Genomic DNA, 26,345 nt, shown 5'->3' on the forward strand with positions numbered 1-26,345 from the left:
CCCCCCCCCCCCCCCCCCCCCCCAAAAGAAAAATCTGATAATGCATTTTCCCAAATGCACATTATATGATCTACATTATTTCACGTTTCATTGAAGAATTCATCCAATGTAGCTTTTTTTTTTGTTATAAATTCAGAGCAACACCACATGAGCCCAATTTTGTATGAAGTGCAGTGCCACATCTGTATTCACAATGTGACTGCTGAGGGATAACTAATGCTGAAGAGATACAAACACCCTGTGAAGTTGGAGATGGCCTCATGTTGCTATATATTAATGATTATTCATCAAAAGAAAGAAAAAAGTTACCTCAAAGCAAGTTCATTCATGGGCGAAGCATCCCTCAAGCTCTCAACATGTAGTCAATGCGCTCACATGGGAGGGCAGCAGGCAGCTGATACATTACGATAAGAAGACACTGGATGGATGGATGGATGATCTCTGCCTTCCTCTGCTCTCTGCTGCTTTGGAATGTGTGTTCTCAGAGGCACCTAAGTGCCGTAATGGCAGAGGACCAAACAGATACTCTTTCCTGACATTGATGCTGATTTCCTTCGGCTTTATCACAGTAAAAAAGCTCTTCCTGCTGTCGGCCATTATCGCCTTTAAGTCAGCTATCTGGTACTTTTCTTCGGATATGCATTAAAACAGAGCATTCCCCACGTATCCACCTACTGACGTTATCACTGACTTCAGGACTAACAAGCAGGCGCCATCTTGAACTGCCAAACAATTACAAACACATAAGTGCCAATTGAATGCCCTTCTCCAATAACAATTCTCACCTCAGTGTGTGGACGAAGATCCAGTCTGAAATGCAACCCCGTGAGTTTATCTGTCTGCGGGGTCAGAGGCAAGGACGTGTCTCAGTTACACTCACTGCAGCTGCTCTCCTCTGATCGTACTGCACCCCAAATCTACTTTAATCTCTCCGTTAACGATGGCCAGGGGCGATTTCGTTTTACCGCAACTTTTAGAAAGTTCTCATTGATTGAGTATTAAACTTGGCAGCCTTAATCACTGCTTCTGTGGCCCTGTCTTGTAATTATTGACTCTTTAAGGGACAGCTGGTTATCAAATCCTGCGTTTTGTCTTTCACTGTTGTAATTTATTTTTAGAGCATGCCAAGAGTTCATCTGCAGTCTTTAGGAGTGTGTGCATATCATGACTGAACCTGGAAACATGTGTTTGTCATGATCATGGAGATGTCTCTCCATGATCTCATGCTCCCTGCTGTTGTTTTATGAAATACTGGTACATCAAGTTTGTTAGTTGGGTTGAATGATAAAAAGCTAAATGCTCAGAATTTGTTGCTCAGAAGACAGTTTTTATATACAGATGCTTTATCACTAACATAATTTGTACCAATCAACTTCAAATCCATTAAAAGAAGGCAGCACTCAAATTATTATTACTTAGCCTAATAATTGCTATTCTAGCTCATTCTGTAGTATTTTAGGATTCCCATGCAAATTTAGCTTTAGATTTTGAATGATTTGATTATTGATTGAATGATTTATTCAGTAAGTCATGTGTGGATGTTCCAGGTGTACTAAGGAGAAAGCACTCGACATGTATAGTAGTAGAAGGCTAACTGGGTAGCTATGAAATGAGCTGTCATTCACAGTACATGAGAGTCTACAGCCAGCTGCTCCATAAATGGGTGAAATGCTAATGTTAGCATGCTAACATGCTGGTGGAATAATATTCACATGTTCACAGTGGGTCAGCATGTTTACATTTGCTAATTAGCATTATTTGACACACCACTGAGGCTCATTGGTTTTGGTCATAAACCAAAGCCAAATAAAAATTTCACAGAGAGTAATGCTCTCTTTTCCAGGAACGCACTGATCTGTCACAGTCTGATCTAGCCATCAGCCCCACTGGAACAGTTGGGGCCTTGTTCAAGGGTACCTCGTTGGTGGTAATGACGGAAGGTCACGAATGTCTGTACAAAATGTCACTATCCATCCAATAATTGTGGAGAAATTTCAGTCCGGACTAAAGTGGTGGACTGCCCGAGATTACCGTCTAGAGCAGACCGTGGCATTGTACGGCCCCTGGGACGTCAATGGGAAATTAGGAATAAAACGTTAAATAAGTGTACATCATGCACGGAATACAACTGCATTGCTTTTATTTACGTACATTTGTACGTTCGTGAATGTGTGCGAGCAGCAGCGTCACTGCAATGTGTTGGCGATGCAGAGCGGGCACCGACATCTGAGGCGTTGCTAGCTAAGCTGCAAAAGCAACGTGCTCAGAAGATGTTGGTTCTCTTTGGATCGACCTACGTATGTGAACAAACATTCTCCGGGATGAAGTTTAACAAATCCAGATCCTCTCTCACTGACGATCACCTGTCAGCTGTCCTTCACATCTCACCTCACACATTCGACCTGATTTCAGTGCTCTCGTTCAAGCCCAACACTAGATTTCTCGCACTGAACTGAAAAATAGAAAATGAGGTCATTGGACTGCAAACAATAGTAATAAAAGTACTAACTTTGCAGAAACATGATCCCTGTCAGTGTTTTACTATTATATATGGATATTACATTATGTATATATTTCATTATTCCTGCTGCAGATGTTTAAGGTGGAGCTCATTTTAACACTGTTGTTCAGTTTGGGTAGTTAGGAAGGGTTTGAGAAATTATGTTTAAAGTAAGTAACTAACTAAAGCTGCCAGATAAATGTAGTGGAGTTAAATATACAATATTTCCCTCTGAGATGTAGTGGAGTGGAAGTACACCGTTAAACAAAATGGAAATACTCAAGTAAAGTACCTTGAATTTGTACATAAGTACAGTACATAAGCAAATATACTTCGTTACATTCCACCACTGATCATAATATTTACTCTTACCTCTCGCAGCTTATCAAAACCAAACAATTTACTGCTTTTTATAAAGAGGTGGAATAATAATGAGCAGGATTGAGTTCAGTCTATTGATCCGGCCCTCCACAACAGTCCCTTTTTCTCATGTGGCCCCTTGGGAAAAATAATTGCCCACCCCTGGTCTAGAGCCATGAAGCTAGCATTGTTAACACCTGATATGACAGCTTTAAGGCAACAGTGTGACCAGTCAATATGTCCCAGTTCATGGCATTTAGGCCCAGCAGGAAGAGAGAGGACAAAGATAAATATGATGGCCATCCTAGAGGGAAAGATACAGGTGGGAGGAGGATGATTGATTCTCTCAAACAAGGAAAAAAATCAATGTCACCGACTGATATCCTACTTTAAGTCCATTAGATCCATGTTCCACACAGCGCTGTCGCTGTAAGTCACAACAGCATGACTTCATCCATTAGTAAGGTTCTCCACCGTATTGACTCTGTTACATTCCAGCCTTATTACATTACATTAAAGGATGCAGGACAAACTTCAAAGTGAAGTTTATATTGGAACAATTATCTGAAGTGACTTGAGATCAAAGTTGTAGATATGGATGTACTTCTGCGGGTTAAATTCTGCCGCCCATCGCCTCAACAATGAAGACGGGAAACAATCTTCTTTGAAAAGCTGAACGGCCTTGGAGGTTGGAGGTGAAGCTCTGAAACTTTTTGCATTCCCGAGACACAAGCCTCTCAATTTTCTCTTTTCTTTCTTCTCCGAGATTAACAAAAAGATATACTGAGCATCACTGTCAACCTAATTTCATCCACCTTGCCAACTATTTATCATTTATTCTTAGAGGGCTGAAAGTTGGAATGAGTACAAACACCAGAACAGCTTACTGGCTCAAAACTGAGATCCTGGGAGTCCGTTTCTTCATCTCTCTCTCTCTGTCTCAATCGCAAAACCAATACACACTCACACACACCATGGCTAGATCTTCCCAGCTGGCCTTACAGGTGATAATCAGGGCATTATGGGTGTACCGTCTGTGCAGAACTGAGCTTTCTTGCCATCTGCTCTGTTGACATACAGGCTGACTTCACGTTTAGTAATCAGAGTATTCTCGCGACTCAATAGATTCTCTGGACTCTGTGAAATCACCAGACGGCTTCATGGAACGGTAGCCTGAGAGTTGAGCTGAGAGGGACGAGAGCAGATGAAATTATTAAGGGGAATGGATGACGAGACAAGCCAATCGTTGCCCGAACCATGTAATGCCGAGTCGCTTGCTGCATCCCTGTTTTGTTTCTTCCTCGGAAAGTGATTTGAATAACAAACACCCAGAGCCCTCAGCCTCAATGAAGTGTTTTTCCTCTTTTTCTCGCTCTCTCTTTCTAGCAACCACAGCCACAGCCACGGCCGATCCGCATCATTTCATCACAGACCGCACAGCCCACCTCGTTTCCCAAGCCGGTGCCTTCCATCCGGCATGCCTCACGGTCTTCTCTGCCGCCACACACGCCCCGTGCTGCCAGCCTCCCTAGCTGTCCCGGGCGGGGGAAGATGTCCAAGTTCCTTAGCCCAGAGGACATGACCTCACGAGACTACTACTTTGACTCTTATGCCCACTTTGGTATACATGAGGTATGTTGTTTTTTTATTCTGTTTTCTTGGTCCTGTGTCTGCTCTGGTTTATATTCATAGGCCCAGGTGTGTCCCATGTCCCCCGATTAACCTCCAGGTCTGCAGCTCTGGAGACAGAAAATGCAAAACAGCAAAACCACCAACTGCCCAAGATGTTGCTGTTCGGCATCTGATGCCATCATCAGTGAACACCAGTCATCCATCCTTTTGCAAACCTGGATGTAAACACAATTACGTTTGGAGATGCAATAGATCAAAATTGAAAGAGGAAATATCTTGTTGACGTTTAAATGGACAGTTGCCTTTTCACTTACCCATAAGTGCTCAGAAAATATAGTCAAACTGCAGACTTCCTGTTTGATGGTGGGGTTTATCCAAAGGAGTAATAGTGCTTATGAATAAAAGAAGAAAATAAAAACCATCTTATAATGACTCATAGGGTCAAGTATCATAATACCGTTGTTGTTTACTTACTGGCTTTCTTTGCAAGCCCATGTCTATAATGCATAATAAACATACATATATTGTGTTTTATTACTACTGTATATGATTATAATGCGCTCATTATATTTCCGTTAAAGAACCGCTAAATCGTTTTCACGCGGATTTTGGCCAAAGCTTCCGTTATTCATTGGGTCAGAAAATTGAAAAGAAAAATCAAGCAAAGGAAACTCACCTCAGTGAGTCGTGGACTAACGACTAAAACGACGAAGTCTCTTTACGAAGCACAGAAAGCCAGAGTAAATGAGTCAAATTGAACAACTTTGTGCTGCACACACCCGCGTCACAGTGTAGGAAAACACATTGCTATTGCCACATCAGTGACAGCAGTGGCTGGGCAGAAATCATGAATTGGCTTTCATAGTTACTTTTGCTCTGCTCAAATTGGTCTCCATCTTTTGCTTCTTCTTTTTTTCTCTTCTTGGACCTTATCATCTCAGACTCCTCTATTGTGTGTCGGTAAGGCTCTCTCAGCCTCCTCCTGCTCCGGACTACAACCTACAACAACTAAATGCTTTATGTCATAGGCGCTTAGAACCATGGCTGGGGTTACGCTCAGCCAAATCCATCAAAGGACATGAGATCTGAACCCTGCCTGGGAGAAATCTCTGCCTCAAGCTTAGCTCAGCTTAGCTCTGCGCAAAGGCTGGACTTGATGGCGAATGGTAGAGGATTGGTGCAACTTTACTTTAGCAGCTATTTCTAAGACAAATCTCCCTTTATGTGTCTCATATGATTTCAAGAATTGAATATTGTATCGGTTCAGCTGCATTGCCTGCGGAGGAAACATAATATAAAAAAAGCGTGACCTTGTGAGATGAATCTTTAATGTTTTTTTGGAATGTAGGACAGGTGTGTTCTTTTTGTCATTTCTAACTATTCTTCACACTCACACATATGCGTGCACTCGGTAAGAAATGCAGACGGACTGAGCCTGGAGGCTCATGGTGATTATTCAGTGACACCAACTATAGATTTGAATATAGAGCCATACGGCAGAGACGAAATAGAGCAAGATTAAGTGAAGGCTGTGTGCTATTTGTCACCGCTTCACTGCGGATATCACAGCAAATCCAGACCTCCATGTCCATCCAATGTTTTCAATTCAACAAAACAAAATTTCCAGCTGTGTCAACATCTTCAAATCATTCTGTCATATGCTAAACCAGGAGATGCTGAAGGACGAAGTGAGGACGCTCACCTACCGGAACTCCATGTACCACAACAAGCACGTCTTCAAGGACAAAATCGTGCTGGACGTGGGAAGCGGGACAGGGATTCTGTCCATGTTCGCGGCCAAAGCGGGGGCAAAGCACGTGTATGGGGTAAGACGTGTTTTCATTTCAGTGGAGCGTTATCATGCTGAACCATCAGGGTCCAATCACTGCGGAGCCGCTCGCACTCTGTGCATGTCCATGTGTGTGTACGACTGCCTCCCTGTATATACATACTAACCACTTGTACGTCAGGCGCCCTGTAATGTTTCGAGGAATATCTCGTCTGACAGGCAAGCGATAAAAGTGTGTGGCCGCTCAGGCAGGTTGACAGGCTGAGCCGCAGCGATTTAAGAGCTCTCTTTTCATTGTGTCCCGCGGCAGAAGTAATTGGTAGTCAGGGCACATCTGAGAAATACATGCCGGATACACACCAACAGTTTGGGATAACCACGTGGAAATTTTTGCTCCAGACAAATGGAAGGACCGGGAGGGTTAGGGGGTGATTAACTTGGAATTGCCAAGAGACTTGTGCTGAGCTACTGGTTGACATTATGTGTTTATGTGTGACTTTGCCTCGCATCCCATATTTGTTTTCCTTCTGCTGCAGTCTCGCTCAGTTCCTCTATCTCTCTTTTTGTACTTTAAAGTTCACTTCACGCTTTACCACACACTATAGCGTTACTCCTGCCCATCTGGAAAGGCTTTATCAACGTAAATGGGGCTAATATTTCGGGGATTTGGTTCACCTTTGACTTGGATGCTCTCAGTTTGAGTTCTGCACCAATGCCCGATGCCTTTATCAAAACTAAAGCTCGTAAAGCTCCATGTGAAAGATGGGCTTGAGAGGTGGAAGGGCTGGGCTCTGGGCCAACAATAGCTTCACTCTGTCATATGGACCTCGTTACATAAAAAAGAAGAGTGATAACCTCTATTCTGGCTCCACAGAGTAACCATAAAAGACTCTCTGCTGAATTCTATACCTATCAGAGTAATATAATCACGATAAACTGAGCTCACACTTAACAGACGTTCATTTTGAATTTAATATTTTTCTTCCTGAAAACGTTTTAGGGAGACAATTTTTGAAGAATGTAAAATTTCACAGACCTGTAGCAATACAGGAACGGTTACCGGCAGGAGAGCAGTGTGTGGGATTTTATTTAAACCCCAAGTACAGTAAATAAAGAGTGTGTAGTGTGGTCAGTCCATGAATAATTCCAGCTCTCAACAACCCCTGGTATTAAACTATTGGTGGCAACTTCAGTCCACCAGCTCACACGTGCAGATTGTAAACTGCCCGCCATGAAATCACAGAGGGCCGATGTAAACTAGATCTTCAAGCAGATATATCAGGGTCCAAACGCGACTCTGAAATAAAATCATGGTGGAATAGGGCTTTAACAGGTGGTTTGATATGTGAGGGGTTAGCAGCACAGTGACAGGATCTGATCCAGGCTTGGATCACATGGATTCAAGAAATGTTGCATCTCATGCACGAGTGACAAAGAGTCTTGTGGTTTAGATAACTGCTCTCTGCATTGCGGTTAAAACCTAAAAGACAAAAGAGGATTTAAATGCAAATTGATGAAAAAAAATAATAATAATAATCATAAGGACATCTAATGATAAAGCCAGTTAGAGTCAGATACGTTTCGATGTAAGAACACCCCCAAAAAAATCTTTTTCATTTTGTTTGTACAGTATGTAAAAAATACACAGGGATGTAAATTAGCATGTGATGTGACATTTCCATGAGGCTTCAGCTACGTTCCATTAAACACACTTTTCTTAGAATTTGATAGACCGTAAAATTTGGGCCGGAATGTGTTGAGTTGAATGCAACAGCTGTTTCTCCCTGATGTAGCAGCACTTGCTAAACGTTATCTAGTTAAGTTAATAGTATATCACAGCTTGTTCATGTGATTATTGTAGAATTTATAATCAAAAAAGCTTGAGACGGCTTTACATTCTTATAAAACTAAAGAAATCAAACTGAAACCAAAATCAAATCCTGCATATGAATAAACAAAGATGAAGTGCGGCTCATCTCATTTCTGACTCACTGTATGAGTCTCAAGGGCTCCGACAGAGGGGAGCAGCGCATGACACCTGAGCGAAGTCAGAAATGTACACTTTGCTGCGACTCCAGAGAAAAGGACTTGTGGCAGCACGACAGCGACGGGGACTCTTCCCGACACCAGTGAGAGTGTGTTGACTGCAAACACGCCTCGAGGCCTCAGCGCTCCCACTGAAGCATGACGCTGATGGACACATGGCTAATGGCTGTCTCCTGTCGCAGCGATTCAGAAAAAAAGATGAGGAATCGTTGCCAATTAGAGGGCTGACGTTGGCAGCCCTATTATCACAGCAATGCACTGGGATGCGTACACCTAGTGCAACATGTGGCGCTCCCGTTTGTTTTTGCAGTTGATACAGTCGGGTTTTTAATAGGTGTTGTGTGTGTGAGCAGTTGATGGACAGAAGACCGTGGGCACCACCAGCAGCATCTTGACCAGCCCTCCGCTAATAGGCAGCAGAGAGCAGGGCTGCTCCAGGGAGGCTGTTCTAATGTCAAGCACCCTGCACGCACGCTCAGTGGGGAAACTGAAGACCTCAGCTAGAAAGCAGAAGCCAGAATTGAATTCCAGTCTGTGTGTTATACTGCAACGACAAGAAAAAGAAGATGGTATCTCCTAATTTGTCCATCTTTGGTGTGTGGCTCTACTGTATAACCCTTTTTTCTGCCTCTAAAACAAAATACTTAATTCTTCATGAGAGTCCGAGGCAACAGCTGAGTGCTTCTATTTTTCAGCCGGCTCCCTCCACAAGGCTCCCAGCATGGGTTTGCCATGAGTTCATTCAGGAGTCCCCTGCTTGATTGCGAACAGATGGATCTCCTGCCGCATGAATAAGTCCGCACACCTCTGACAAACAGAGTCCCAGGGGAGGTGGAAAAGAGTGCACACACTCAGGTGGAAATCTATACTCTCAGACTCCCCCGATGCTGAAAGAGATCAGTATTGACAAACGCCTCCTCCTGAATTATGTTCTCATTTTGTTTGGAAGCTGCTTACTAAGAAGTGTCCGGGGTTTATTCTGATGAATGATGGAGGCTTTATTATGTTGTAACTCTGCTATTGGTGGCACCTCAATAAATCAGCCATGAGTCCTGCATTGGTGGGCGGAGGAAGTACAAAATATGTCAAGCAAGGAGCTGTTGACTCAGAAAGAAAAAAAGTATAACAGAGAGGGCATAGAGGAAAATGTGACAGAAATGTGGGTATTTCAGAAGGAGAGCTATGGGACAAAAAAAGGCAGCGCGGTAGAGGATCATTTAAAAGAATTTAAAATGTCAAAAGACTAATTAAACTACAGGTTGAAGCTCCCACTGGAGCCAAACGACTGGTTGCACCTGAGTAGTGACTAATCTTCACCCTAATTACTTAAAGTAAGATGCCCTGGCAGCGTTCCAGGGTCTGGTCCCCTTGCAAGTTCGATCCTGTCTTGTTCCTTTGTCTTCCACAGTTTCAGCTCGACCCCTGGACGTCTCTTGCAAAGCAAAGTTAACCGAAGTGCACAATGTCAGATGATAATCCCTCCCTTGTTAGCTACCTTCTGCCGTCAGGCTCACTGTCACAAAATACTGTAAGTCATTTAAAATAAGCTACTTTTTGCCATCAAACTCTGCAGACAGGAAAGAAAATCCCTTTGAGAGAATGCCTTCACAAACTCTAAGCTGGTTAGCTGTTGTATCTCACCCCCCCCCCCCCCCTTTCTCTTAAAAACTGGCAGAGATCCAGCTGCCCAGTTTTCAATTCCCAAATCTGTTTGCAAGTGGTTTTATATTCGGGACTGCGATGGAAGCCACCCACACAGAGATACTAAACAAAGATGACCTTGTTTGCCACCCCAGAGAGCAACTTATGGTGGCTGCACTGTTGGACAAGCATTCATGCAGGGAGCAATACATCAAGAAAAAATGTTTCAATTCTGGACTTTGTCTTTACTCCAAATAACAGAAGGAATTGGAGTTCACTGTGATGAATCCCTGGAGAGGTAGAGCAGCCAGATGAACACACAGTCAATGATCGTCACGCTTCCAGTAACCTCCTGAGAAGAAAATAAATTGCATCCTGGTATTATAATAAAACAGCACGATCGTTCTTTAGCAGTGGCGGGGGGGGGAGTACATTTCCACCACTGTTAATAGTGGTTTCCAACCTTTTAGGCTTGTGATCTCCCATAAACCTACATCAATTATTTCCCTCTGCCAATAATCATCTTGTGACCCACCAGATTTATCTTGTGACCCCTTTAGACGGGACTCGACTCCTTGGGTGTGAACCACTGGACTAAAGTAAACTTTACGTTCAGTACATTGTGCTGCTAATACTTCTGGACGTTTAATTAGGGCTTCTCATGCAGGACTTTTACTTGTAATGGAGTATTTTCTACATTGTATTGGTACCTTTACTTAAGTGAAGGATCTGAATACTTCTTCCACCAGTGGTCTTTAGTGACTACCTGTTACAACCACAGCTAGCCATTACAAATCGCTAATGTAACAAAACAGCTGGATGAACTTCAAATTTGAGGATTCAAACAATGTAAAGCAGTGTAATAAAAGTGATGGGACTTGCTCTGATGGGGATCTCCTTGCATCCCCTTTCAAACTGAGCCTGATGTATGTGGTCAATTCATGCTGACTGAGCTTTTGAGGCATTCCAGTCAACATCAGTAAAGCTGACATTTAAAGTCTTGTGAATCTGCGTTATAGGAAAACTGAGGACACGTATGTGTTGAAGACCTTCCATTAAAGATATTCTCTTATCTTTTATCTTTCTATGGTCATTTAATTATTTCTTTCTATTTTTTGTTCTGTCAGATTGAATGTTCCAGTATATCAGAGTACTCAGAGAGGATCATCAAGTCCAATCACCTCGACAGTGGTAAGAGCCCCCCCCCCCCCCAGAAGACACTGCACTTCATCTGCAGTGAAGGGAGCTACAGACTAGCTTACCGTCGTGACAGACATAGTGAATGAGGAACAGAGAGGGAAGGCTGGCAGATACGTATGAGGATAAGAAGGAGGAGATTTCGTGTTCATCATTCCGTACTGCACTGGGCCAGCTCATTTATATTCATTTGCACAAACATGCTGCCAACTTATGGCACTTCAAAGCATATGTTTTCAATCATAACACCTCTGTAGCTTCTGGAAAAAAAAAAAGACACCAAAGCTACTGACTGTGCATCTACCAAGTGATCGCTCCATAAACCAACCTGTCAGCCAATGTTCTGTCTAGAAGCCTATGAATATCAAGTATGCACAAGTAATTGAAAGGACAGTGAACACTAAGTTTCAAGCAGGAACACATCCCCAGTTGGAGTAACAGGGCTCGCATGTCATTCTGACAGACACTTTTTTATCACCGGGTAGACTCTTCAATAACTTATTGGCAAAGCAGAAAGAAAAAAAGCTGAAGTCAGCTAATATCTGGGAGGGCAATGATCCACTCCTCCACTGTAAATCCCAGCAGGCTTGATTTCCATAACAACACCCTGGCTGCCATGGTAGCACGTACTCTATATACCTGTTTCTTTCTGTCTCACACTGCAGTTTATTTCTTGCACGCAGTGATACAATATTGTCACGTACTGTATATGCATAATTGATGTATTGACTTTTAAGGGCATTGTCATTCCTACATTTCAGCGTTAGACACTTTTCTGTCCGCCAAAATACAAAAAATTGATTATGACCTAAAAATACGTGTCGTGTGTTGCAGTGATCACCATCTTCAAGGGCAAGGTGGAGGAGGTGGAGCTTCCTGTTGAGAAGGTTGACATCATAATATCTGAGTGGATGGGCTACTGCCTCTTCTACGAATCCATGCTCAACACCGTCATCTTTGCCAGGGACAAGTGGCTGGTAGGATGTGTGGAGTGTGTGTTGATGTGTGCATAGACATGATATGTAAGTGTATCCTGCATTAACATCAGGCATCATATCGATAGAGTGCAGTATCTAGAGCTTAAGGCTGAAATGTATTGTTTAAAAAAATGAACTGATCATCTAACAACAGTCCAAATGAAATTCACAGCTATCGGTATTAAATTAGTAGCTATGTAGTCTTTAAGTACTACTTGCAACCCTTCTTCATAAAACATAAAACGATCCAATAATTGAAAGAACAGCAAACAGTAGACCAAAGTTCCTCAACTTTATTAATGTATTTTTTAAGGTGCAATATACAGGATTCAGAGCATTAATATAGCAGCAAGCAACTATTTGCTCCGTAAAGATATAGTGGATTGACGTCTACCTGATTAGAGAATGAAGTCGCTCATAGCCGGACCGGCCGCGCGGGCTTTTAGTGCATGTGAGCGTGCATGTGAGCGTGCACCACTGGTTAGCCTACGGCCGCTGCTCTGCACTGCTCTCGTACGGCGGTTACAGCTGACAACGCCGTCCCGACCGATGTTGTCGTTGCGGAATCGTTGCACACACCCTCTGGTTCCGCCTCAGGAAAACACTCTTAGCTCTGTCAGCTCTGTCGCCGTAGTTTGCACTGTTAGCGCTGTTGCCACCATTAGCGGCAAGCTGCCAGCTCAGCCGTCGCCCTGGTGAGAGCCGTTCAGAGTCAATAGAAATGCTTCCAATCTCGTATTCAGCACCTTTAATATAGTCCACTCAAAAATGCAATGATCATTACAGTAACAGAAAGAAAACAAGCAAGGACAGGAAAGACTTATTATATTAATAAGAAGTCTATAATGTTTGCAGGAATGTTGCATAAACCACTTATATTATTGTTTATTATCTTCTGTGATTGGAAAATAATAGTTATAGTCGTATACATCATAAACAGCTCTGCTAATCCAGTCTGCGCACAGAGGGAACACTAACATCTCAATAATTTAAGGTTGGTACTTGGCTGAGGAATTAAATGCCCCCGGTGCTGTGATGTCGACCTTTTATGATGTATGTTCAGGATTAATTGCAGAGTTATTTCTTTGCCTCGTTTGTCAAACAGAAACCCGGCGGATTAATGTTTCCTGATCGCGCCTCTCTGTACGTGGTGGCCATAGAGGACAGGCAGTACAAAGACTTCAAAATACATTGTGAGTTCAGTGTGAGTGTGTGTAAGTGGGCATTACCTGAACCTGGACTGTGAAATGACACACACTTGTGCTGTCCCTGGCGTCCTCTGCGTGGCTCTTGGGTGGCTGTAACCAGGATTATGTCTTTGCATTATAAGTGAAGCGCAGGTGTAGAACACCGCCCACACCTCCGCATTGCACTCACACGAACGTGGGCATACTCACACACACGACCTTTCCAGCTCTGCAAATGATTTTGAACTTTTCCTCAGACATAACACTGGGGGTAATTGAGTTCGTTTTTCTGCTGTAGTCATTGTGAAGCCAGTGCACAACCTAAAACAGTCATGCAAAACACAACAACAGCCAATAGGCCTCCTACTCACACTCCCCCATACATCTGGGAAATTATGAAAACCACACTACACCATGAGAAAGTCAAATCACATTGGCTCACTGCTATGCAAAGCTTTCCAATGATGTCTGGATACCATTATTCTGTATTTAAAGTGTAACACATAGCTAGAGTGGTGAGACAAGTGCATATATTGACCAAACACTGTTTCTCTGCTGGTCAAGATGACCTTTCGACTGAGTTAGAAGTGGCCTTCGCAAGCACTCCAGTATTCTAAGAGCATCCTGTGGACATTAGTGCGACTCTGGGCTGAAAAGTGCCTTAGTTAAGTGGGCAGCATGATATTCAAATAGAGCTCATAACAATTCCATGGGGGTTAGCAACCTGTTCGTTATCACCAGCTTTCCTGCGCTCTAAAGTAGTTCTCTCCTTTTGGGTCATGATAGAGACGTTTGCTCACACACTATCTTAAGGAGCTTAATGAATAATGTATGGAATGATTTTAGCCAGAAGCTGCAAGGATATTCAAGGCAAGAGTGTGTGCTGCGTTCAAGGAGGCTCATGTTTACAAATCATCCCCGAGTACAAAATGAAAATGGGGGTCTCACTCTGGGGGTCGTATATCAGATTATTCTGGGAAGGTCTACGAGTGAGACTGCAACTATTGTTGTTTTACAGCTGCAGCCCAACTGTTTGCATCTCCTGTGGCTTTTTCCCACCCTAAGAACACTGAACTAACTGAATCAAAACTTGGAAAGAAGAAAACTTTTGTCATTTGTTTTCATTTTACAAAAAAATAATTGAGAACATGCTGGCAAAGTAACTCAATCATGCTGTATTTACCAGGGTGGGAGAACGTGTATGGCTTTGACATGACCTGTATCCGTAATGTGGCCTTGAGGGAGCCACTGGTGGACGTAGTGGACCCCAAACAGGTGGTGACAAACGCCTGCCTCATCAAGGTTGGTAACATATTTTAGCTAATGGCAGAAAATGGATTCATCACAGAGCCTGACCAACTGTCAGCTGTAGAATCAATGCAGTGCAAATGAGAGTTGACGTTGGCGGATACAGTTGGATTACCATGTCAGTTATTGTCAGATGTCAGAAATACTGCTTTGTGTTTGGTGTTAGCATGTTAGCATGCTAAGACATGAAACTAAGATGGTTATCATGGTAATGATTGCACCTGCTTAGCATCAGCACGTTAGCATTGCTGACATGAGCTTTTAGCATCAAGCACCACCGTGCGTAAATGCTGCCTCACGGGCAATCATCAATGTTCAGATTAAAATGTTTCCAGAGCCCTTTTAGAACTTTTGTCCACTTCAGTTGCGTCAGTGACAGCTGTTGAGAAAACTACACGGGCCATTTAATAGCTTTACTAGGGCTTTCAGTCATATCCCCACAAGTTTTGAACTAACACGTACATCAAAAAACTTAGTGCTCAGAAGAAATGTTAATCTCAACATGTAGAGGGCGAACTCAATCTACTGATGAAGATCATTTCATATAAAAAGCCCAAGAATGGCTACTAAATGGACCTTTGTGGTGAGATTGTTTTCTTACCTTTACATTACTGATTATTAACAAGGTATTCTGATTATATCATTATATTCTACAATATCAATACATTAGAAGTCGTCCCATAGACAATGCTGAGTAAGATGGCTACTATAAACTAATGCAGAGTTGCCAGCATGATTGCAGTGGTAAAACCCTCCCACATTAACTACAAGTGAAATAATTTGGCAAACATACTGTATGGAATGCTTTGGCTGGTTTGAGTACAACCTTGATGTGTGGCTGTTGCCCTGTCTGTGCCTCTCACTGCATGGATTACACTGATAAAGCTGCTGTGCCATGCATGTCAATGGCAGCCTGTCTAGTCCTTCTAATTGTGGTCTTTGTCATACTGACCTTCTTATCGCTGGTATTGATTGGATGGCTCTGCCCCGTCTCGCCTCTGACTCGGTGAAAATTGCTTTGTGATCACACCTTGGACTTCAGTGTTGCTGATTGTCAAGCTCCCACTTTCTTTCCCCCTCTGATATCAGACAGCCTTTCATTTTAAAATGCAGCGAGATATTACACAAATCACGCAACAAGATCAGTCATGACATTTTAATAAAAATATCTATGAAGCTGATGAGAATGCTGCTTGTCTTGGGATCTAGTGAAGAAGAAAAAAAAAAAAAGAAGCCTTACCACAATGATACCCTGCTGACAAGCTTTATTGTCTTTAAATGGTTTACTGACCGACCTCATTAAAGTTGTATAGCTGAGGAGTAGCACACATAGGACCTCATGTTATTAAACTGTTGCTTGAAACTTTGGTAGCAATACTCACTGATCAAGACCAAGTATCATCCTGCAGAAATAACCACCTGCATGACAGGGCTCTTAAATATGTTATTTTGCATTCAGAGTAATTGCAAGGGTGTAAACATTGTACTGCATTATATTGCAGTCTTAAACTTTGAAATGTGACTTTGAGAAGTTTATACTGCATGACTAGAGTAAATATCTGGTAAATGTGTTTATGGGAGTGATTATTGTCTAAAGACAGCAGGGGGAATCTGACATTAATATTGCATTGTTTTTTATGCCAGCAAACATAAGGCTCATTCCTCCAGAGCCCATGTGGCATCTGGCACCAAAGCTAGCAGTGAATGTCTAATATAGCCGATGGCAGAAGAAACATGGTGATCACACCTCTGCCTTACCCCTGCAGGGCACTGTGTGTTTTCGGGTGGGCTGCACTCCCCTGTGTTTCTCAGTGTTGAAAGCTACACGATATGTTGGCGCATTGCCATTCACCCGACGGGAAACCAGGATCTGGAACAAGATGTTCTTCTCTGAACCGGGCCTAGTGGGACGATGGGTTATCAGATACCCTGTTAAACTGACTGGAATCAGGGGACATTTACAGATTTTGGGTCGCTAGCACCATGCATGAATAACAACTGGAGCCTCACAATAGTTAGAGCTCCCAGGACGACGCCAGTCCCCCTATCCTTGTATTCTTGATTGTCATTGGGATCTTGGCACAGTCCCACTCGAGTATAATGGTGACCCTATATCGTTCTGGAGGTAGAAGCTGTACTGTATTTCTTGGAGTTGTTTTTTGGTCTCCTCAATGTCATGTATTTGGCAGTACATATAACATTTTCTTGATTTTTAGATTGTTGTAAGGTTGCAAGATCATTAGTTGGAGGTTTGAATGGGGAAAGGGTCTGGTTGAAGTCAGAACTACGACATTGGCATTTTTGGAAATATGCGTGGACATGTCTGCACCCTAAAAATCCAGCTGACGCCAGCAGCTGGTTAGCATGGTTTAGTCCAAAGGCTGGAAACAGGGGGAACACAGCTAGCTTGGCTCAGTTATTAAAATGTGACATCTTGGTTGTCTAATCCAAAACATGTTGTTTCAACACTTTAGTTTTTGTGCAGTTTTCAAGCCAGCGAGCTGTTACTCCATTCTCAGTCTCAGTCTGCTAAGCTAACCAGCTGCTTGCGGTAGCTTCATATTTAACATGCAGGCATTAGAGCGGTATCTTCTCAGCTAACTCTGGGCTAGCTAACACATATGCAGACTGCGCTTCCCAAAATGCCCTTTAAAAAAAGAGAACAATAGGGAGAGTTTAATGTGATCAATGGTTTGTAGTGTCAGTTTTGTTCATGTGCTACAGATATTTAAGAGTTCATCTCTTTACTCCCGCAGGAGGTGGACATCTACACAGTGAAGCTCGAGGACCTCTCATTTACCTCAGCATTCTGCCTGCAGATCCAGAGGAACGACTACATCCATGCACTGGTCACCTACTTCAACATCGAGTTCACCAAGTGTCACAAGAAGACTGGTTTCTCCACCGGTAGGATGCCTCACACACTGTCTGTTACTTTACATACAGGGATCGGTGTGTGTGTGTGTGAGTGTGGCTTTAAAGCATTGGAGCTTTTTCTATCACCAGCCCTCACAGCAATAACACAGCACCACTCAGAGGTCAGGTTCAGTATTACTCTATTCTGACAGCACAGCAGAATGGATACTTCACTTATAGTTGGCAAGTTTACTTGCAAAGCTCTAATGTGGTCTTTGTTGAGACATTGAAGGCATCTATCACAATAATAAGTGTCATTGTCACTTTACATTACAGCAATCAGGCTGGTTGCTATGATCCAAACAGAGCTGGACTGGAGTGAGCAGGGGGGACGTTGTGTCAACATCTGTGTGTGACTGACCTCTAGTGGTAGTGGTGAATACCGTGCATTGAAATGATATGTACAGCAGAATGTATTACTCTAAAGTTGGTTTGAACAGTACATCTGTCTGCCCTCTGGTACCGATAATCTTTTATTTATCAAACTATGGCATCATCAGAACCTTGCATCTTTTCCATAAAGAACTATATTTATATACAATCATTTCTTAACCTAAGCTTTCTCTGCCCTATACCCACTTCCCCTCTATTGATTTTCTGTAAGTTTGTCTATCAAGTAAGTTTTCCAATGTCAGACCTGAGGACTCCTGGTCTGCCAAAACTTTAAGACACAGATCTAAACTTACACACAGAGAGCCAAACGTGCAATCGAGTCCCCATTTGACATTCACATCAGACACACACAGACTCTAAGCAAAAGAGAAAAAGGCAAGCGGGGGGTCAAAGATTGCAACACATGCTGGTCAGTAGAAATGCCATGTCATCTACTGAATTAGCATAAGAAACGCAGCTCGTCAGTGTCTCTTTTGAACTCTGCCCAAAAAAACGGAGAGCCCAGCCTATGCAGCAGCCATGGTGATTGGCTAGCCCTTCCATCTATGGACTCACAGAGAGCTCGTCTTTGAAGGCAACGCCACCAAGCTGACAGAAATTCAATTTTAAAGGTTACCGAACTTTTGAGTCTCTGTAAAGCCATCGGTAATGTTCAGGGCACTGGGGGATGCTGACACTTATTTTGGGGGCTGGGGTGTCAGATTTTACCTGTCTGTGTTTACACACACACACACGCACGCGCACACACACACACACGCGCACACACACACACATAGATGAGTGCACATAAGGTGGCACAATAGACACAAAGTGATGACAGAAGATTGACTCGAGCAGAAGCGGAGAGGTCACGAATGCGGTCATGCATTTCCTGCCTTTTACTTCCACTCTTAGTCTTGAACTCAAGTGGATCTACTTGCTCTTTTTGCACCATTGCTTCACAGCTAGAAGGACGCGGACTCGGTTCAATGCCTCAGCTCTTCCTCTGTTTGTGCCGAGTCTCATCCTGACATTCACGCCAGGTCGATAGAAGCCCATATTGCTGTAAATCTCTGGTAGCCCCATGATGGACTGACAACCTGTCCATGGTGTCTCTGTGCCTTCTACCCGGCGTTTGCCGGCATAGACATCAGATCCTTGGAGATACTGAAGAGGGGTTAACTGGGTAGAGAAATAAAAGACAAGAGAATGACATATCTACTGTTCTCAGTCGTTTAGTTGGCGTGTTGCCAAAGTTTATACCTTTGTTGGTTCAACTTTCTTATCAGGAACACACAAGTTTAAGTTGGCTGTGATGTCCGAGTGTGGATCTCGTCATCTTACCGGTTCTAAACTGAAGGAAAGCGTCGCTTGACTGGAAGCCGAGCGCAGAGAGAAAGACCAGAGTTGATTAATATTATAAAGAATTCAAATGTAACAGACGGCTTTCTCAATGGCTAAACAATAATTTACTAATGCTTTGTATATCAGTTTTATGCAATTAACAAGAGCAACCTTTGGACAGCCAGATAGTGGAAAAACCCTATTATGTCTCTCAAATTCTAATGAATCAGTAGTTACAAATGTCAAGTCACTGATTAAGAATTTATCGTTTCTCTGCCTTTGTAAACGTAAATAATCTGTTAAAAACTAAGTTTTGATTCTCTGCTGCCCTTTACCAAAAGGTAAGTTGTCTTTCAGTCATTGTGGGCTAAAGACCAGCCAAAGGGTTATTTCACAACCTGGCAACCAGTAAACACTTTTTATAAATGGCTTATGACTGATCTATAAAGCATCAATAAATGATTTATAAACCATGACTAACATCAGAAGTTACAACTTCTAAATCATTTATAAAGGCTGCTTTATTAGACTGTGGTACCATTTTGTTAGAATATTAAAATGACTGTACATTTTATAAATGTGTGTGTTTGTGTGTCCCAGCACCAGATGCTCAATACACCCACTGGAAGCAGACGGTGTTTTACCTGGAGGACTATTTGACGGTGCGGAGAGGAGAGGAGATAGTCGGCAGCATTGACATGAAGCCCAATGAGAAAAACATTGTGAGTATTGTCCAGTCTAATGTCCCTGATGCGTAGTGTGGTATGTGGAATAACAACACTAATGGTAATGACATCTGCCTAATAGTGATTTATCGTTGTGTATGTATGAGAACATATAGAATGCGAGAAAATAAATAATACAAATAGAATATAAAAAGTGTTTCACAGTGTTATTTGAGCTCTTATCTTTATACCCTGTATCCGAGCTAAGCGATGACTAATTTCCTCCCCTGCCTGCCCACGACAGATTGTTTACTCCTCAGTGCTGGATAGCAGTCAAACAGGCAGCAGCACTGCAGACAAACAAATTTTAAGCGGGGTTCGCGTCCTTCTGTTGTCTCACACAAACAGTCCGTGCTTACTTAACACCACGTTCTGCTGTCAGGTCAAAATATGGAAAATCTGAGTCTCCGGTCTTATTATTTTTTCACAGTTTCTACTTACTCATTGCCTCCTGTCCGTCTGACAGCCATCTTTCTTTTCTCCCTCTGATTGACCTGCAGCGCGACATAGAATTTACCTTCGAGCTGGATTTCAAAGGGCAGCTGTGTGAAGCGGCCATATCCCATGACTACAAGATGCGCTAAGTTCGGCTGGGGGACGATGGTGCCCCGCTGAGTACAACCCCTGAGCACCAGAGGGAGACAAGAGACACTCCCACGTCCAGAGACAGACACAATGTGTGATGTAAGAAGGGGGGGGGGGCAGAGAATAAGAGAAAAGACCAGGCCAAAGACCAAGCAGAGTTGGCCCCGTTGGCAATATCACTATTGTCAACACAGTGTTTGATGACAGCAGGAAGTTACTCGTGCTTGCTGTTAAACAAATCTGAATGTAACACCAACAAACAGAGGTCAGGATTATCTCCTCGTCATGATGAATGTTATTGATGTGCATACATGTGAGATGGAGTGACGTACCTGTGTGTTTTGTTGTTTTCCACAATAACCTGGAACTTATGGAGGGATTTTTGAATTACAGTAGAGCTCATGTAATCAATAACTGTTGTCCACATTCTGCTGTAGGTAGACAATACATTCAAGGTGTAAATCTTATGTCATTTTATGTACCGTAGGGAATGATCTGAGAAACACTTTCATTTCTAGTTGTATCAATTTAGCAATGTTGGAAAACTGACAGCACCCGAACGCCGCGGCCAAGGACGAACCTGCGTATATGTGTAACGTGAAAGGTAGCATGTGTTTGCATAGTCATTGTTACTAGTAGCTTTCTGTGAGTGTGTAATAGAGGGTGTCACACTGTTGCACAGCTTGCACTGCCCAGATGTTCCCTGTGTTGTCAGTTTGAGCAGTGATGTTGACATGCCAATAACATCCCTTCCCCATCCTAAATGCCTTGACCAAGTGCCGAAATGTTCCTAGTTTTTTTCCGCACTGCTGCATTCAGCTTTTTTTCCCCTCTTCCTTCTATATATAGATGCTAGCCACTCTCTAATAGTTTAGATATTAGAGATTGCTTCAAACAGTCTCAAGCCATGAAGCTTTTTTTACTACATCTGATCCATGTCAAGCAATCGAACCCCACATCTCTAAATGAGTCTTTAGCAAACCAGATGACCTGCAGTAACCCTGTACCAACTACTGGGTTTGAATCTAATGAGACTGAGAAGAGGTTTTCTTCCAACATGCCTATAAGTTCCTTTAGTACCGTCACACGATGTGGTACCAGACTTTACAGACTGTAAACGCATCTCAGTCTAAAACGTGCTGCGTTGCACACAGCTACAAAACCATCTTTCCACTTCACTTGTGCTCTTATAAAGGTCATTGCCAACCAACCACTGGAGGGGGTTCTTCACTCAAGACGTGGATCTGGGCAAAGATTCCCTCACGTTAATATTCCTCGTAACGCTTTAAACTACTGCTACTCTCAACTAAATACGTTTAAAAGCCATTTGGTAACACATTATCTTTCCCATGTTAATCCCAGAGTGTGCTGAATGCTATTGTTGACACAGCTAAGCCTCTATCCCCGTGTCTTATATATCGTGCAGAGACCCCGATGAATCTTTTTCAGGGCTGTTACCAAAGTGTACAGTATGAGCACTTGGGACCAATAGGAGGAAACGATATTTATAAAGCATGCAACTAATGCTAGTAACAATCAACACATAGTGCAGTATGCTGCCTTCTCAGAGCACACACTGGCTGGCTGGTACTAATAAGCAATACACTGTTATGAGTCATTAATGCTTACAATCAACAATACATGATGAGTCATATGTATTTAGAACAATACTGGTGTTGAAAGAGCATCTGCCAGTTACATCTTTACAGAAAACGTATTCTGAAAGCCCGCTGCTCAAATGAAACCCCAAACTATATAGTTTATACGTCACACTAATTCCAATAAATTGGCATGTTAATTCCACAAAATATGGAATATGTTGTTTCACATTCTGTTATGTCAACTTAAAAAAATTGAATAAACAGCAATGTCCAAACTCGTCCACTGGGTGATGCTGTATAACTTATTTGAATTTCAAGGTACCAGGAAGAAGGAGTCCTTTACACATGACATTAACAATGATTTATTTATTAGTTTTTTTGTATTTACATGTTTGTTATATACATTAAAGTGATGTGCAAGACACTGGCAGTAGTGGAGCACTATTAGTGACCATAGTGCAATATTAAATGGTGAAATCAGAACTTTTTACCAAAGTCCGTTAATTATGAACCTTGCTGAAACATACAGATTACATAACTAGCTTAACAAGTTATAGTGACACCATTTACATAGAATACTTGGCACAGAGGCAGATTAAGGTGATACACATCATTTCGTCTTTTTGGGGAAAAATAATGGTCTTTGTTATTTTCTAGACACACGACTGAGCCGACCTCCCAACTAAATGAACAACCTTCAGCACTAGTACAACAAAAAACAACAAAACTACAGATCAGTGAAAATATACAGAGGACAAAATAACACAAACGGCTGTAAATGCTAATATGACAGCCCTGCAACAAATGCTACATTTGAAGCTAATCATTTTCAGTTTTTCTGAAATACACCATGTATTTTGTATATTCAGACAAAACACAGAAGCGCATTACTTTGGTACTGTGGTGCACGGTGGTCGTTGTTTTGTTCTTGTTGTCCACCATGTGAAGAAACTAAGACACCCGTGCCATATCCTGCAATGCCACATTACACTGCAACTAATCTCAGCCCTAAAAGTAAAATCAACACCTCTCTGACACACCAAAAGCTTCACCACGGTAGTGTTTACTGCAAGGGTGTTTGATAAAGCTTTACATGTTACAGTTGTTTGTGTTTTTATGTCAGTGTCATGTATTTGTAGAAGCTAAAACAGCTAAAAAAATACACATAACACTGATTGAATACTTAAATATATAGAGTAAAAAGCCCACATGTGAAAGATAAAAGGCCTCCGGAAGCTAAATAAATATTTGACACACACACACACACACACACACACACACACACACATTTAAAAACAGAAAAGGTCTTAGTTTGACTCAAAATGGGCTCAGTTTGATTTACATTTGTTCAGCTGATATATATATATATATATATTTTTTATTTTTTTTCCCCATGAACCTTTCTTACATTATTCTACTTCTCATTTTACTAATATTTTTTTCAAGCTGCAAACAACTTGGGTAAACATAGAGCGGACAGTTTAGAACAGTGCGTTAACATCTGTGACACATGACAACGTACATACAGCCCGTGGTGTTGGGTTCACCCAGAGTGCCACAAAGTGGAAGACTGTGAGAGAAACAGTTGTGCTGACGTTCAGAATAACGTGTCCTCATGTGGTCTTAGTAAAAGGGTAGTGCTACTGTGTGTGTGTGTGTGTGTGTGTGTGTCAGCTGTTTTACTGTCAGCAGCAGGATCTCTTCTTCTCTGAGGGGCCGCCGATCAGCTGGACCGTCTTCTCCTTCTGCCTGTCCTCTTGCTCTTTCAGAATTCTGAGGGACACAATGAGACATAAACAAATGAACCAGTTCTGGGAGGACACGCAGCCGTGTGTCCAGCGTGCACACATTCGACTGCTACTGCATCCAACCTGCGCATGCTTCTGTTCTGCTCTGTCTGTGTCAGGTCTGTATAGGCTCTCATAGTCACAACACTCCCTGCTTAATTGTCATGTTGGTGTGAATTAAATTGTTTGAACATTGTCATGGACATTTGATTGTGCGATTCACGCTAATGAAACGCCCGGAGCCAGCTGATAAGAAAAAGTCCTTTGAACAAATAAAACATTTGTATCTCTGTGCTCTGCCTTATGTCAGTACAGAAATGACCCTTTGAAAGCTGTTCAACTGTATTTTTAAATTAATTGTCCCCACAAATGTGAAATTCTTTCCCACAGCACTGCACACATCAGACAGCAGTAAATACAACAGCACAAAGAGAGGTGGTGGCTGGGTGTGTGCGTGTGATGTCCCGTTCTATTGTGGTTGCAATGGGTGCAATGACCTTACTGTTTAGCTCTGCGAGATTGGGCTATGCGTGCGAGTTTGGCCCGGTTACAAACACATAACAAGAAGCGTGTTAAACTTAAGTGCCGCACACAGAAGCCATTACTTTTGCTCACCTGGCTAAATGAATCATGGACTCCATCACACTGTGTCCCGTGCATGCGCTGCACTCATAGAAAGCCATCTGGCAGTCCTGGAAAAGTAGAGGACATGTTTCAACTTTTTGCACATTGATCAGGGTCAAAGGCAAATCTGTGCTAATAGTTGCAAAAGCACAAAGAAAAAAAAAAAGCTTGTGTAGCAATATTACCTCACCTTTTCAGTCACCATAGAAACTACATTACACATCAAAGACTAAAGGGTAAAAAACACTAGGATGAGATCGCTTCCTCGTAAAACTCTATTCTGTAATCATGTTTCTTTCATTTACCATAACTCAAAACAAAATGCACCACTGGACACCGATTAATCCTCTAGAACCTTGAGCTTAGCGGACAATACACCAACAGACCTTGGCTAGTCTTTCCCCCACTCCTTTCTGAACTTCTCTCTCGACCTCCTTGTCCGTTTTGTTTCCCAAGAGCATGATGGGGATGTCCTCGCCTGCGCCGTCCTGTGAAAGAAGAGAATACAGATCTTAAAAGAGCCCCTCGCAGTTAAAAGACTAGGCCACCAGCTTCCCTGTTGCTATTGGCTCCCCAGCGGGAAACCAGCCAGGTGTATGGACGCCTCGCTGAAAACAAATTCAGCAGCCGAACTTCATTTACCGTATATACACATCTTCTACATTACAAAACTGTAAAATATATTCTCAACACATACCCACTCTTACTTACTTTTACACAAAATAAAAGCAAAACATTGGTTCTGCTCGTGGTATTTCTGTGAAGCACAGGGTGGCTGTTAGCGTCTTACCTTCACACTTGTCAGCCACTGTCTGACGGCTGTGAAGCTCTGCACGGTTGTGATGTCATACATCACAACCACACCGTCAGCCTTGCGAAAGAATTGTTTGGTAATGCTCCGATACCTGCAGGAGGAGAGGGAGGGGCGGGGGGAGAAGACCAGAAGATGACGTGTTTGGCTTCTGCTCCAAAAATCCATGAAAACTCTCTTTTGGCTTCAGCTGCTGTTGTACAACTTGTGAAAATACAGGAACAATGCTTACAGATGAGATCTGAGGTGGATTGCAGTACATAGACTCTTTTTGAATGTGTGCATGTCTTTACCTCTCCTGTCCGGCTGTATCCCACAACTGCAGTGCCACCTGGCTATTGTCCACAGCTATTGTCTTCACACTGTAATCTATACCTGCACACACACAGACAAGAAAGTTGTTTAGTCAGCACATTGTTTTAATATTGTTTACTGTATACTGTTCCAACAACACTAGACAAATGATTCTGCATGTGCGTGCTAATATGCAAATCTATACATTGACCTGAGAATGCATGCGATTGTTGCCAATGTTAAAGTAAAACTATTTAAACATGATTATTGTTTATACTGAGAAAATAACGTGTGGCTCAGTGGAGCTGAAGAACTAAAACTGGACATTTTTATATGCAAAAACTTCCAAACTTAACTTACTTATTAAAAAAAAAGAAAAAGGTATTTTAAAGGCTTAACATGAGCACCTTGACTGAAGTCTTAAAGCACCTGTATTTCTTCTAAGCTTTAAAGAATGAACTTTGAAGATATTCTTCACAGGCCGATCCGTGCCCGAAAACCAAATATCTTACGCCAATACATCTTTGAAGACCAAAACGTGATGCTTTGAATGAACGTCTCACATTGGGAGAAATGAGAGAAAGTCTCGCCTCATTTCATTACATTCTAGACAGGGGACAATATAGGTGAAGTCAGCTGGGTTAGCCAG

At 42.4% G+C, this 26,345-nt stretch overlaps 2 protein-coding genes across 4 annotated transcripts in view; one reads left to right on the forward strand and one right to left on the reverse strand.

Moving 5' to 3' along the window:
• LOC116391177 (protein arginine N-methyltransferase 8-B) overlaps nt 1–22,459 on the forward strand; it is a 24,061-nt gene extending 1,602 nt beyond the window's left edge. The window contains exons 2-10 of the mRNA XM_031861525.1: nt 4,247–4,492; nt 6,163–6,318; nt 11,096–11,159; nt 12,000–12,142; nt 13,248–13,335; nt 14,516–14,631; nt 17,394–17,544; nt 19,870–19,991; nt 20,495–22,459. Of these exons, the coding sequence (XP_031717385.1) occupies nt 4,247–4,492; nt 6,163–6,318; nt 11,096–11,159; nt 12,000–12,142; nt 13,248–13,335; nt 14,516–14,631; nt 17,394–17,544; nt 19,870–19,991; nt 20,495–20,578 (1,170 nt within the window). The 3' untranslated portion in view covers nt 20,579–22,459. The remainder of the gene's footprint in view (nt 1–4,246; nt 4,493–6,162; nt 6,319–11,095; nt 11,160–11,999; nt 12,143–13,247; nt 13,336–14,515; nt 14,632–17,393; nt 17,545–19,869; nt 19,992–20,494) is intronic.
• A 67-nt stretch (nt 22,460–22,526) lies between these two features.
• The window catches only part of cracr2aa (calcium release activated channel regulator 2Aa), a 14,100-nt gene continuing 10,281 nt past the window's right edge, over nt 22,527–26,345 (reverse strand). For all 3 annotated transcript variants that reach the window (XM_031861493.1, XM_031861513.1, XM_031861503.1), the window contains exons 14-18: nt 25,696–25,777; nt 25,382–25,496; nt 24,978–25,079; nt 24,583–24,659; nt 22,527–23,953 (exon numbers count right to left, since the gene is read on the reverse strand). In XM_031861493.1, coding sequence (XP_031717353.1) covers nt 23,866–23,953; nt 24,583–24,659; nt 24,978–25,079; nt 25,382–25,496; nt 25,696–25,777 — 464 coding nt within the window. In that variant the 3' untranslated portion in view covers nt 22,527–23,865. The remainder of the gene's footprint in view (nt 23,954–24,582; nt 24,660–24,977; nt 25,080–25,381; nt 25,497–25,695; nt 25,778–26,345) is intronic.

Source organism: Anarrhichthys ocellatus, unplaced genomic scaffold (assembly GCF_004355925.1).
Source record: "Anarrhichthys ocellatus isolate YVR2014 unplaced genomic scaffold, GSC_Weel_1.0 scaffold2, whole genome shotgun sequence".
In the NCBI taxonomy this organism is placed as follows: domain Eukaryota; kingdom Metazoa; phylum Chordata; class Actinopteri; order Perciformes; family Anarhichadidae; genus Anarrhichthys; species Anarrhichthys ocellatus.